Raw genomic sequence first — 14,365 nt, 5'->3', positions numbered from 1 at the left:
TTTTAATATTCGTTTCAAATTATGTTTCTGTAAAGCTTTTCGGTGTATTTTCTGAATATAATTCGTATTGACTTTTTTCAAACTAAGGTATTATTTAAGATATTTAAAAATCATCGTATTCTTAATATTATTATTAAATACTTAATTTTCTATTTTTCTATTTTATATATTTTAAATAAAATAAAAAAAAATTAAAAAGAAAATTATTTTTACAAAATTTTCTTTTGTAATTTTCCATTAACGAGGTGATTATATTTATTATTAATCATCATTTTATAAAAAATTACTCGATATACTTTATTAATGTTTATTATTAAATTATAAATATACATCTGCTTTCAAAAAATCTCTAAAAAATATTGAATTTCTTACAAAATCAATAATTTATAAATCCCTTATATATTGTTATAAAAGCATTCTTCTTTCTTCTATATCTGCAGGCCTTTTAATATTTAAACTATTTCCTGTTTAGGAATTTATTATTGCTATAGAACTATCAGGAAATTTCATTCCTTAAAAATTATTTTTTAATACATGATGTAATTCACAAAAATCCTTTATAAAAATTATATACGTATTTTTTTTATATATACTTTATATTTATAGGCAATTTGCCATTTTTTTATGTTTTAGAAATTCATTTACATTAGATATTCTGTAAAAGGTTTATTATTTTTGGTTTCCTTTATTATTGTTTGTACTATTGATATTTATAAATTATTACTATCTATATTAGGCGAATTTTGTTAGTTCATAAATTATGATTATGTAATACTAGATTAGGATATTATTTATGATTAAAATACTGATATATTTTATTATTTTTCGTTATTATTATTTATATTGTTTATTGAAGTAAATGTATTTATTTTATTTGAAGAATTTTGGTTTTGTTTATTTGTTATATTTTAACAATTCTAAAAATGTTGAATAAAAACATGAGAAGATATAAGTTTTTAGCAATTCAAGCATTATAAAGATTAACTATTTTTGACCATTTTTTTAAATTGTTTTAGCTTTTGAACTTTTTGGTCTTACAAAGAACACCTTTATTCCAATTTGTCCATTGCAGAAGATAAGTTTCTATTAGTTTCTATAATTTCATATATATTATTATTTTCTGGATCTTATTTATGTATTCCTTCTTTTTTTTTATTTTTTTTAGGAAAAATAAAAAAAATTTGATAAAAAAATTTATTTTAAAAAATAAAATTACAAAATAAAAAATAAAAATAAAAAAAAATAAAAAAACTACATTATAAAACTAATAATAAAGCATCATGAAGTCTTTTATTTTCTTCCAACTATTTTTATAAGAAAATGATTTAATTTTATAAATATGAATTTTGAGCATTAACTTGTTCATTATTTTCATCAATTTGAGTTTAATTATTATTTTAATTAATTTTTTCTTATAATACATTTATTTTTTATAAATTTTAATTATTTAATTATTTTAAAGAAATATTTTCATTTTCCAAAACGAAAATTTTCTATTCATATTTTTTTTTTCGTCTTCCCAATTTTATTTAGAATTTTTATAATCAATTTCATTTAGGCTTTATTTGTGTATAAGAATTCTTTTTCTTTTTCTAAATCTCTTTATTATTTTAAAGAAATTTTTTCCGCAGCTTCCTAACAGATTTTATCGGTCAAAATTTTAATGAAATCTTCACTATCTGAATTTTTTCCAACTTCTTTTAAAAAAACATTCACAAAACTTTCCAAATCTTTCTAAAATTCCAAAAAATTATTATAACTATCATTATTTAGTTTATCTTATAAACTCTAAATTTAACCTTAACAAATTTGCTCGAATTTTACTTTCATTTTATTTAAATTTTCGCCTTGAAAATATAAAAAGACCTCGTCGATTTCTTTCCCTAAATTTTCGTAATATTCTTTCAATTCTTCCTAATCTGCGACAATATTTTTCCTTTAAAACTCCGTAAAAGCCTATTTTTTTATTTTTTCTTTAAATTCAATTAGTTCCTGGTTTTAAATAAACTCCTTATTATTATTATTAATATATTCTTATATTTATTTCCCGAAAAATTCAACTTATAAATTTTTATTTTTCAAAGATTCATTTCTACACATATATTTCCAAGCATTTTAAATAGTAGGAATATTTCCTTTATTTATGGCATTAATATACGCTTTACATACTAAAACTAATTATTAACCATTAAGTGCTTTTCCATTTAAAATTTTGGGTTTTATATTATTAAAAATTTATCTTTTTAAGGTTTTTATTTATTCGATAAATTCAGGTCTTAAATCTTCATTGGGTATATCGTTTAATTTTTGTAAATTTTATTCAGATTCTACTGGACGTATTAAAGGGAAACAATCTCTGTCTTGGAAATAATGTTTGAGAAGTCTTCTTATTTTATTTTTTTATTCTATATTATCTGATATACCTTTTTATTATTCTAAAGCTTTTTCCAAATATTCTTTAGGTGTTATTTTTTAGCCACTTTAATCTACCATTTATAAGGCAAAGTCTCTCAAAATCCACATAAAACTAGGAAAATATTCGCTCAGTATTTATTTTTCGTTACTACTATTTTCTATTTTTAAGTCTTTTGCTAAATTAATTATTAAAGATATTGTATTAAGTGCATTTTCATCTATATTTCCTTATGAGTTGTAAATAAAATATGATGATAATAATAATGAAAATAAAAATATCCTAGAGTCATGGTTTTCATTCTCATCCATCCCTCCAAAACCTTCAGTATCTATCAATATAACATTTAAGTCTTCATTTTTTTAATTTTCAGTTTTTAAACATTCTTTCCATATCCATAAACCCTAAATATTTATCATATAATTTATAAAAAATATAAATATAAATAAATATTTATATATATATTTATATTGATTTATCTATTTTATATAATATAATTACTTTTGTACATGGATTTATTGTTGGTCCGACTGAAAATCCCTCCTTATTTCCTACACGATCTAAAAGTACTCGATTTACAAAAAATGATTTGCCTGTACGATATTTACCTACTATGGATATTACTGCTAACTTTTTTTAAGGATCTAATGATAAGAGATAGTTTTCGGCTTCTTAATTTAGTTAAAAACCTTCTTTTGGATTATATATTATGAAAGGAATTGCATTTTCTGATTTTTATTTTTACATTTATACTTTTTTATTTTTTTATATGTTATATTTCTTTTTTTTTTTTTTTTTTCTTTTTTTTTTTTAAATTTTTTTAAAAATTATAATAAAAATGAATAATTAATTAAATTTTATATAATAAATAAATATATGAAAAAGTTTAATTAAAAAACAAATTATTTTTTTAAGAAATTAACTTAAATAAATAAATAATAAAAAAAAAACATCATATAAATCTATTTAAATACATATAGGATTAAAGCGGATTAATAAATTAAATAAATAAATAAAAAAAAATATATATTTATAAATATATATGGAATAAAACCGTATAGTAAACATAAAACAAGTTGAACTTGTTATAGATGAATTAAAATGCAACGTGTGTGATTGCATAATCGAATGCCCAGTAATGTGTAAAGAGTGTTAAAGTCATTTTTGTTGGAAATGTATTCGTTAATGGTTAGAAACACCAGGTTCAAACAAGTAAAAAAAATAAAAAAAACGATAAAAAAATATTACAAAAAAAATAGAAAATGTCCTAGTTGTAGATCTTTATGGAAAGAAAAAGAAGGCACATTATTAATGAAAAACTTGTTAAGGAAATTGCAATTTTTATGTTTTCATAAAGACAAGGGATGTGATAAAATATTAAATTATGAAGATATTATTTAACATGAGACCAGAAATTGCGATTTTGCAACTAGAATATGTCCTTTTGGTTGTAAATAAAAAGTAATGACAAAAGATTTATAAAATCATAAAGCGGAATGTCCAAATATCGTATCATATGAACTTAAAATGAGAAAATCAAGTAGTTCAAGAAAAGAGAGCATAAATATATCCCAAAATAACGAATTCAATCCTTTTACGAATTTGAAAATTTTACGATAAATAGGATTTTAATGGGAAATACATTTCAAATTGGATAATTGTAAGAATTTTTCGTTAGATTTTCCTGGAATGGGTTGGAAAAAAATATTTAATTTTGTTTAAGGTTTGAGTGGGGTGGCTCCCGATGAATAATTTAATAGATTAAAGGGTAAAGGAGAATTCGAATAATATGGAATTTTAGGTTGGACTTATTCTTTAGAAAATTAATAACTTAAATAAAGTTTACTTAAATGTTTAGTATATTAACTTATATATTATTTTAAAATAATTTGTTCTTTTATTTTTTTCATAATAGGTTTGCTCAAATAAATTATAAGAAGCTATTGAATAATTTAAATAGAGAATTGATTATTTAATATTATGTGAATAGGATGAAGTTTAAGAATATAGTGATGAAGAAATTGAAAACTAGGCTGATTATAATTATATGATTTTAAATTAGATGATTGGATCAATTATTACTTCGAATTAGAATAATAAAAATAAAAAAAAGAAGCTGTATAATGATAATTTTTTATAAGATAATTTATGTTTAATTAGAGAAATCGGTTTGTTTTTTTTAAACTTTAGAAAAAAAGAGAAAAAAATAATATAATTAAATAAAAATTAAAAAAAGGTATTAATTGGGTTGAACATCTTTGTAATTGCTATAATAAAAATATATAAATCGATATAAGAGGTTGGGATCTTTTAGAAGACTTTGCAATGGGATTAAAAGGTACTGCCAGTGATAAATGGTTTTTAGATCTTTCTAATGAAAATGATAATTTAATTTGTTGGAGGGAAATTCTTATTAGTGATGATTTTGATATTGAACTTAGAAAATGTAGTTTTTGTATTTAAATTAGAGATAAAATTGTCGTTTTGTTCAAAACTAGAATCGATAGATTACTTTCTATTGAACATAAAAAAGCTAATCTTTGACAATTTGCATTTTTTAATATAAGTATTTAGGATTTATTTATTTTATTTAAAAAAAAAAAATATAATAATAAATATAAAAAATATTTATTATTTTAGAATAAAAAAGGTTATTTAATTTGTAATTTAAGTAATAAATATTTTATATATTTATTTTATATATAATTTTTGTTTAAATATTTTTATTTTTAAATAGTAAAAATAAAATTTAAAAATAGATAAAAATTATTTATTTAAAAAAATATTTAAATATTATTTTAATTAAAAAAAAATATTTTGTTTTATTAATTATAAATAATAGAATAATATTAAATATAATCTTAAGAAATTATATTTTTTATTTATATATAAAATAAAATAACTTGTAATCTTTATAATTCAGTCAAACCAAAAGATACATGAATTAAAATACATAAAAATAATTTATTTACAAAATCTATTCATAGATATTTTTTTTTAATAATTATTTAAAATATATTTTGTTTAAAATTATACTATTTTATATTTAAAAAAAAAAAATACTTATTTCTTTTTAATTTAATGAAATTTAAAAAAAAAATATCTAATGTTTACGTTTTAAAAAATAAAATAAAAAATAAATAAATCACTTCATAATTACATTAATAAAGTATTTATAAAAAATTGATTTATATAGGACGTATTTAATATTAAATAAAATAAATATTATTTGAGAACTACTAAATATTAATAATGTTTCTATAATAATATATTATGAAGTTTAATTCTTATATTTTATTTAAAAAAAACTTTTATTTTTATATTATATAATAAATATTATTAAAATATATATAAATAAAAAAATAATATGTATATGTATATTTATATATTAAATATTTTCTAAAAAAATATATATATAATTATAATTAGATTAAATATAAAAAATTAAATATTTTTCTTAAATTATATTAATTTATATATATATATAATTTTATTAAAAATAATTTTTTTGGAATATAATTATTTGAAATTTTTAATGAGTTAATTTGAAGTTTACTAAAATACTTTTTTTATTTTAGTTATGTTTAATTATTTTTACAATGTTTAATTTTAAGAAAATAATAATTAATTTTGTATTAACTTATTTTAATTATTTAATTTTTTATAATTCGTTTAATATAAGCTACTTTATCTAATACACTATTTTGTTATATGAAATATTTTTATATTTTTATTAATAATTTTATACAATTTTACTGAAATAATTATAATAATTTATTTACCATATAAATTTCATATTTATTTGAATGTATATTATTTTATTTATTAATTTTTTTAATATATCAGAATAAAATCTAACCTTATTAGACACTCTTTTATTTACCTTATCGTTATTTAAAATTTTTATTAAATTTTCTTATAGTGTTTATTAAATATTCTTTTAAAGATATTAGATGAAAAATTTTATTTAAAAAAATATGTTTAATAAATTATTATTTTTTTATAAGTTTTTAATTATATTTGTATTGTATTATATAGTTAAATTTATTCCAATTTGTAACTTACTTAAGAAAGTTGAAATGGAATTCTTTCTTTTTATATATTAATGGCTTTATTTTTTATTTTAAAAATACGTATATGATGATAATATAAAAGCTAATAAATATTATTTGTATTCCCTTTAATTTATAATTTTTTATTTTATTTTTTATAATATTTTTTATAAAATTAATAATATTATTAATAATTAAAATAATTTTTGTAAATTTTTTTATTTTTTATAACAGTAAAATAATCTAACACTTAAAACTAATAATTATAATTTATTTATATTTTTATTAAACAAATGTAATAATGACTATAGAAAACGGACTTTTTTTTGTTTTTCCTATAAATTATATATAGGACGAACGAATATCTATAAAATAAAATTATATAAAAACAAGTTTATATTATTTAAATCGAGAGATATATGAACTTATTTACTAAAAAGTTTTATTTATTTAAGAAGAATATATAAAAAAATACCGAATTATATTTTCGATAAAATATAGAATTATAAATGTAAAAAATATAATTTTTAACATTTTTAAAAAAATTAATTTTAAATCTTAAAAAAGTTAAAATTGTTCATAAAGCTATTTGTCTTGTAAAATTCATACAAAATAAAATAATTAAGAGTTTATAATTTATAAAAATAATTTTACTAATAAAATAGAAATAAAATAAATTAAACTAATTAAATTTTATTAGTGTGGAAGTTGAAGCTATTTAATGAAAAAAATTTATAATTATAGTTAAAATGACAATATAAAAATGTATATGATAAATAATAAAAAAGTATTAATATTAAAATAAAATTTTATTGATGAAATTAAAAATATATATTTAATTTATTATATTAATGAATTATTTATATTTTTACAATATTTTTTATAGAGATATTAAATTTGAAAAAATAAATAAAATATTTAAAGAATATTATTAAAAAAATAAGATTGTGTTAAAAATTAAAAAAAAGCAAAATAATAATTAAAGAAATAATAATTAATAAAAATATGAGATATAATTTGTTTAAAATAATAATTTAAATAAAAACAACTAAAATTAAAACTAAAATACATATTAAAACATATAAGAATTAAAAAAAAATAGAAAAAATAAAATGATAAATATAAAATAAAAAGATATATAAAATAAAAAGAAAAAATTATAATATAAATAAAAAAATAATGTAAATTAAAAAAAAAGATAGAATAAAATAATTTTAATTAAATAAAAAATTAATGTATTATTAATTAAAAAATAACAAAATAATACAATATTTATTAATATATATTATATTAAATAAAATATAATATATATATATATATATTATATTTTTATATATTTAAATAATTATATAATTATATATTATTATATTTATTTATATTAATATATATTTTTTTATCATATATATATTATTTTATTTTTTCTTTTATTAATCTGAATTATTATTTAAATTATACTTATTTTTTACAGCTATAAGATTTTTTTTATTTATTTGATAGTTTATGCGATTTTATTTTTTTTAGTTATTTTATCTATAAATTAAATATTAAGCATCTTTTTTACTTTAAATTTGAAAAGATATAATTTTAATAATAGTTATGATTATTTTAATATTTTTTTTATTCATTTTAATGTTGATTTAAATATTTAGTTTTAATCTAGATAATTAATATATTACATATAATTTATTTATATTGTGTTTGTTTTAGATAATAATATTTCTTGATAATCCCTTTCAATAACTTTTATTTTATTTCTATTAAGATATTAAAGCTGAATTTATTTTTAAATTTTTTAATAATGTGAAAATTTTTAAATAACTTTTTCAAATGCTTTGATATTTAAAATGAAAGATAATGTATATTTACCTTTGATATAAATTATATATTATGAAGATAATATTCAATAAAATTGTTTTTATTTTGTTAATTATAGAATAATAAGTTTATATTTTCAAAATGAAAAAACTTTATAATAATTTGATAATATATTTTTTTTTTTTTTTTTTTTTATAAAATATGTAAATGATGGTGAATTATTTTGTTTAGGCTTTTTTTTTTATTAAAGCTATGATTTATAAACGAATATGAAAAGTATTAGGTATAATTTTAAGTGTAATATATATTAAAATTTATTGACTTTTTAAGAAACTTTGATAAAATTTAAAAATTAAAGGAAAAAAAAATTCTTATGTGATATATTTTATTAAATATGGTTAAAGGTTGATAATTTATATATAAAATATCTTTCTAGTCGACATTTTAATCATATGTTTGTAAAATTTTCTTATTTATTTTATGTGAAGAAAAATTATATAATTTTTTAAAAATATCTTAGAGATATTAAAGAAGCTAAAATTAAACTTAAAACTTCAAAAAATATTTAATTTTATATTCAAGAATAATAATGAATTTTTAAAAGAAAAAATATGGAAACTATCTCGAATTCAGAGTTGGAATTTTTTTTTATCTAAATTTTCTTCGTCTTTATAATCTTCTTTCAGTATTTCTTCAAATACTTCTTTTTAATAATTCTTAAAGAGGAAAAAAAAAAAATCAATTATTAATTAAACTTCTAATAGTTTTAAAAATGAAATATAATGTTCTATATATATTAACTTATATAATGAACATTAATAAAATAAAAATTGGAAAAAAAAGTTAAATTTTAATAAAGGATATTGCTAATTCATTAAATAGGAAAATAATAATAAAACTGATTAATTTTATTTATTAAATAATTTAATAAAGTTAGAAAGAAAGAAAGAATCGTATAACTTCTTATAGTTAAATAGAATAATAAAAAGATAAAGAAATTAAGGAAATAAATAAATTTAGGAAAATAAAGAAATAAAATTAAATAATAAAATCAATTAATAATTGCTAGTAAAACATAATCAGTAAATAAAAATATAAAATATTATTTTGAAATAATTTTTAAAGAATTAATTGATGTAAGTTAATTTAATGAGAATAATTTAAAAATAAGTGATAGATATGTAAATTTTTTGAAAAGAGAAAAGAAAATACGAAAAAATTTTAATAAACTTTATAAATTGGTTGATAAAAAATAACGAGAAAAAATATATTTTTAATAAATATAAAAACTTATATTAAAACAGAAAAAAATGTTTTTTTGTTTGATTTTTTTTTTTTTTTAATTAAGAAGTAATTTTAATAAGAAATAAATAAAAAAAAAAAAAATTTAAATCTATAAACTATATTTAATTAATTAAATTATTTATTTATTTTTTTTAAAAAAAAGATAATGCTTTATAAAGATAAAATACATTTATTAATAATAACAAATAAGATTAAAATAATTTAAAATAATAAATCAATATCCTTATTGATTTTCATATGAATTAAATTTAATAAAAAAAGTCTTTTTCAATTCCATATTAAAATATTATGACAAGAAAATCTAAAAAGTCTTAAGTTATAAAATAAACAAACAAACAGTCGACTGAATTTTTTTTTTTTAAATATAAAAAAAATACATAATATAAACTTATTATTTATTATATTAAAAGATATTCAATATTTTTTTAATAAATTTTATTTTCTTTTCAATTAAAATCCTCTTTTTATTCTATTTAATTTATTCTTTAATTTATATATGTATTTATAGTTAAACCTTTAATTATTTCTTTAGAATTATCTTCATATTAATTTTTTAAAACCTCTTTTTTTACATCTATAAATCTATTATAGTTTTCTTATTTATAATACTTTAAAATATCATATACAATAAAAAATCCAGCAATTAAACTAATTCTAATTAAAATTGCCTTCCATTATGTATATTCATATTCTTGTTAAATTTTTGCATAATTTTCATATTGATCTCGTAAGTTTTCTTCTTTTCCTTATTTTTTATATCCATACCATTTATTTTACCAATATTATTTTTTATTCTTGTTTTTTCCTTCGTTATCATAATATTATTTAAATTATTATTCTGTTGCTTCTTCGTTAAAATGAGGATTATAATTTCCTAAATCATATATTTATCTTTTATATGGATCTTTTAATGTTTCATAGGCTTTAGTCATTACTTTAAAAACTTCCTTTTTTAATTTATTTTTGTTATTAAAATAAAAATAATACAGTCGCATTATCTTTATCAGGATTTTAATCAGGATGCCATTCTTTAGCTTTTTATTAAATATATTCATTTTTTTTTTTTTTTGAATATTTTTTATATTTTACCTTTTTATATGTATGCTTTTTTAATTTAACTTATATTTGATTATTATGTTATTCCTAAAATTTCATAATAGTTTTATTGTTGTAATTTTTTTACATATGAAAAGTGTTATTTTATTATAAATTTATTTATATTTAAATATTTAAAGTTATTTATCATTTTTTTTTTTATTAAAAAAAATATAAATTTAAAAAAAAAAAAATTTCTTGTTTTTTTGTTTTTTTTTATATATATATTATACAATAATAAATAAAATATAAATTAATTATTAATTATAATTAAAAAAAATGTCTATTTTAATAAAAAAGAAAATTTAATCATCATTCGAATTTTTTCCTTGTTTAAGATTTATTTTAATACTATTAAAAGGAATTTTAATTTTATTAATATTTTACATTATTAATCATAAACTAATTTAAAAACATATTATTAATATCTATTGAGTTTTCCTTCATTTATATTTATTATTATTATTAATAGGAAGGTGATTATTTCCTTGATTCTTAAAAGCTAGAATTATTAATATCTTTAATTTTATTTAAAATACTATTATTAATATCTTTATTTCTATTATAAGAATTATTTTAATAATTTCTTGTTTGATAATTATTTGAAATTGAATTATTAGAAGAATCTAATTTACTTGTTTAATTATTTGACTTTATTAAAAATTTGTTTAACTCACTTTAATCTTGATTTTAATAAGGTCTAGGGGCAATATATTATTGAAGATTTTTAACTTCTTGTATTTCTTCTTTTTAATATTATGAATATGAGTCACTTTCTTATTAAGAAGGGAATTTTTTTTAATTTAAAGTTTAATCATCCTTTTTTTTTGATTTTTGATTTTTTTAAAAAATAACTGTTTTTTTTTTTATTTACTAATTATGAATTTTCATTATTTTATAATGTTTAATATGATTAAGTCCCATAAAATTCTTTGAATTAATTTTTAAATTTTAAATCCAAACTTTCTTCTTCGAGTTTTATTTTTTGTGGCTTTAATGTATTTTTTAATTCAAGCTTTTATTTTTATTTTTTTTATAATTTTATTCTTTTTAAAAATATTTACTATTTCGTTTTCTAATTCTTTTTTCTTATTTCTTATTTCATTTAATTATATATTATCTTCATATCTTTAATTTATTATTTCATAATAATTATAATTTTAATTTCTATTTATTTATCTTAATGACTATTTGTTTTTTTTGAAATAAAAAATAAAGTCATTAAAATTTATACTTCTAGTCTTTTCTTTAATTACTCTTACTTTTATAGTTCTTTTTATTTTTTTCCTTAAACACTTTAATAAAAAAAAAGGTTTAAATATTATTTATTTTTCTTAATTTACAATTATGGAAAAAATTTTATCAATAAATCATTTAACTTAACTTTTTCAATTAAAGTTTTTTAAAATATTTTATTTAGTTGATAAGATCCTGCCTTTAATATAAATAAAATTTAAAATAATTTATAATTATATATATTATATTTTATATTTAAATTACATTATATCTTGTATAAACACTTTTTATTTACTCTTTAAACTCGTTATTTCTTATTTATTGAGAATTTCTTTATATTTGTAAATTAAAATAATTTTATTTATATTTTTACAAAGTTTCATTAAAAGCTTTTATTTCATTTAAAATATTCCTTATTTATATTTATTTTTTTCAAAATAAATATTTATTTTTTACTTTTAATATAATTCAGTATATTGCTTATATTTTTAAATTCTTTCATTTTATCTTTCCTATATTTATTATTTATCACTGTTACTATTAATGTTATTTTTATAAAAAAATATTTTTTCTTTTAAATAAAATTACAATTCTTATAATATTATATCAATATTTTATAACATTTTTTTTTTTTTTAAATATAAATAAAAAAAAAAAAAAGTATAATTAAATTTAATAAAATTATTCATTTTAAATTTTTTTTTTAAAAAAATATTAATTTAGATAAAAAAATTGAAATAATAAATAAAAAAAATCATATTAAATAAAAAAATTATATTTAAATTAATTAAAATAAAAATATAAAGAAGAAATAAAAAAAATTAAATATAAAACTAAAAAAATCATAAAAAATATTTAAAATAAATAAAAAAATGGACGCACCTCAATTAAATGAAGATGAGCTAAATGAAATATATAGTTGGGTTGATTCAATAAGCCTTTCAAGACCAAAAAAAAATATGGCAAGAGATTTTGCAGACGGAGTATTAATTGCAGAAGTAATAGCACAATTTTTCCCAAGACTAGTTTAATTACATAATTATTCAGGTGCAAATTCAATGAAATAAAAAATATATAACTGGGAAACATTATAATGTAAATAATAATATATAAAAAAAAAAAAAAAAAACTAGTTTACAAAATATAAAATATTAGCAAAGGTTTTTAAAAAAATAGGATTATAATTAAGTAAAAATGATATTGAAAGTGTAATAAATTGTGTCCCAGAAGCTATTGAAAGAGTATTAAGAGTACTCCAATTGAAGATTTAAGATATGCTAAATGGATAATAAGGTTCACCTTAAAAAAGAGTTAATTATTCAAACGGGTCAGGAAGTGATTAAGGTAACGTTTTATAATAATCAAAAGGAAGTCCTAAGTAAAATAAAAGGTATTTTTTGCTATTTATTTTATTATATTTGTATATATATTAATTTATACCTTTTTAATATTTTTTAATACGGATAATAAGGATAATAAAGAGCATAATCTTCATAAAAATAAGATGAGATTATATGGGAAAAGGATTAAACAATAAATGAATTAAGAGAAACTATAGATGTAAAGAATTTTTTTATTTATTATTATTATTTTTTTTGTTTATTTTTTATACAGTAGAAATTAGTTTTTAATAATTATTGGTGTTTTTAATTCCTTTTTTTATTTTTTACTTTAAATAATATATATTTATTGTTTTTAATTTAAATTTTTATATATTTAATATTTAGATTTTAGAATTAAAAATTAAAAAATTAGAAGATCTTATTAAACTTAAAGATAATAAGATTAATACACTTTAAAATAAGTTAGCAGAGCACGGACTTTATTGAATAAGTATTTGATAATTACTTATTTTTTTATATAAAAATATTATATATATTATTTATTTATATATCTTTTTATTTTTTTTAACTTTAATTTTTATTTTTTTTTACAAATTCAATAAATAAAAAATAAGACAATAAAAAATAATTAGTGGTCTTGCCTTTTTTTCGTATTAATAAATTAAGTTTTTTTAAAAATAAAAACTAATATATTATTATTAGTTAACTTAAAAAAAATTAAATTTAAATTTTTTTCATTTATATATATTATTAAAAAATTAAATTGTTAATTAAGTTGACTAAATAAAGAAGAAAAAAAAAATATTCAAGATTTTATAATTAACATAAAAATATCATTTAATTTGTAAAAAATAATACATAATTTAAATAGTTTAAATCTTTAATTCATAGTTTGTTTACTTTTTTTATTTTCATTCTTGAATTTTATTAGTAATTATTTTTGTTATGTTTTTTTTTTAAAAAAAAAAAAATCATTAAATTTCAAGATATTTAGAATTCTAAAAATAATTATATTTAAAATATTTAAAATAAAATAAAATAGAATATTTTTATTTATAATTAAAAGTATTTTTTTTTTTTTAATTAAAATAAAATTAGATTAAAAA

The 14,365-nt window shown here is 15.0% G+C and overlaps 3 protein-coding genes across 3 annotated transcripts, besides 22 other annotated features; 2 read left to right on the top strand and 1 right to left on the bottom strand. All coding sequences in view use genetic code 6, as the record gives it.

Annotated features, from left to right (window-relative positions):
* Positions 1–1,202: 1,202 nt before the first annotated feature.
* Positions 1,203–1,249: a microsatellite.
* Positions 1,250–1,497: 248 nt separating this feature from the next.
* On the bottom strand, positions 1,498–3,160 carry IMG5_118990 (hypothetical protein; the record flags this gene model as incomplete). Its single annotated transcript, XM_004034464.1, has 2 exons — positions 1,498–2,817; positions 2,915–3,160. 2 exons carry the CDS (start codon positions 3,158–3,160, stop codon positions 1,498–1,500), a joined length of 1,566 nt encoding a protein of 521 aa, XP_004034512.1.
* Positions 3,146–3,225: a microsatellite.
* Positions 3,191–3,222: a microsatellite.
* Positions 3,195–3,225: a microsatellite.
* Positions 3,226–3,455: 230 nt separating this feature from the next.
* Positions 3,456–4,957, top strand: IMG5_118980 (traf-type zinc finger family protein, putative; the record flags this gene model as incomplete). The annotated part of the gene is made up of 4 exons (XM_004034463.1): positions 3,456–3,625; positions 3,673–4,270; positions 4,329–4,581; positions 4,650–4,957. The coding sequence occupies 4 exons, from the start codon at positions 3,456–3,458 to the stop codon at positions 4,955–4,957; spliced, it is 1,329 nt and encodes a 442-aa protein (XP_004034511.1).
* A 135-nt stretch (positions 4,958–5,092) lies between these two features.
* Positions 5,093–5,117: a microsatellite.
* Positions 5,118–5,164: 47 nt separating this feature from the next.
* Positions 5,165–5,224: a microsatellite.
* Positions 5,225–5,725: 501 nt separating this feature from the next.
* Positions 5,726–5,770: a microsatellite.
* Positions 5,771–6,603: 833 nt separating this feature from the next.
* Positions 6,604–6,638: a microsatellite.
* A 908-nt stretch (positions 6,639–7,546) lies between these two features.
* Positions 7,547–7,678: a microsatellite.
* Positions 7,561–7,662: a microsatellite.
* Positions 7,570–7,614: a microsatellite.
* Positions 7,570–7,617: a microsatellite.
* Positions 7,581–7,666: a microsatellite.
* Positions 7,625–7,659: a microsatellite.
* A 55-nt stretch (positions 7,679–7,733) lies between the features above and the next one.
* Positions 7,734–7,855: a microsatellite.
* Positions 7,734–7,882: a microsatellite.
* Positions 7,744–7,873: a microsatellite.
* Positions 7,824–7,879: a microsatellite.
* Positions 7,883–9,269: 1,387 nt separating the features above from the next.
* Positions 9,270–9,314: a microsatellite.
* A 3,306-nt stretch (positions 9,315–12,620) lies between these two features.
* Positions 12,621–12,700: a microsatellite.
* Positions 12,701–12,727: 27 nt separating this feature from the next.
* Positions 12,728–12,790: a microsatellite.
* Positions 12,737–13,745, top strand: IMG5_118970 (hypothetical protein; the record flags this gene model as incomplete). Its single annotated transcript, XM_004034462.1, has 4 exons — positions 12,737–13,011; positions 13,072–13,260; positions 13,388–13,476; positions 13,644–13,745. The coding sequence occupies exons 1-4, from the start codon at positions 12,789–12,791 to the stop codon at positions 13,743–13,745; spliced, it is 603 nt and encodes a 200-aa protein (XP_004034510.1). The 5' UTR covers positions 12,737–12,788.
* A 40-nt stretch (positions 13,746–13,785) lies between these two features.
* Positions 13,786–13,820: a microsatellite.
* Between the last annotated feature and the right edge of the window lie 545 nt (positions 13,821–14,365).

Source organism: Ichthyophthirius multifiliis, assembly GCF_000220395.1.
Source record: "Ichthyophthirius multifiliis unplaced genomic scaffold scaff_1120509250957, whole genome shotgun sequence".
NCBI lineage: Eukaryota > Ciliophora > Oligohymenophorea > Hymenostomatida > Ichthyophthirius > Ichthyophthirius multifiliis.
This window is presented reverse-complemented; position numbering and strand designations above follow the sequence as displayed.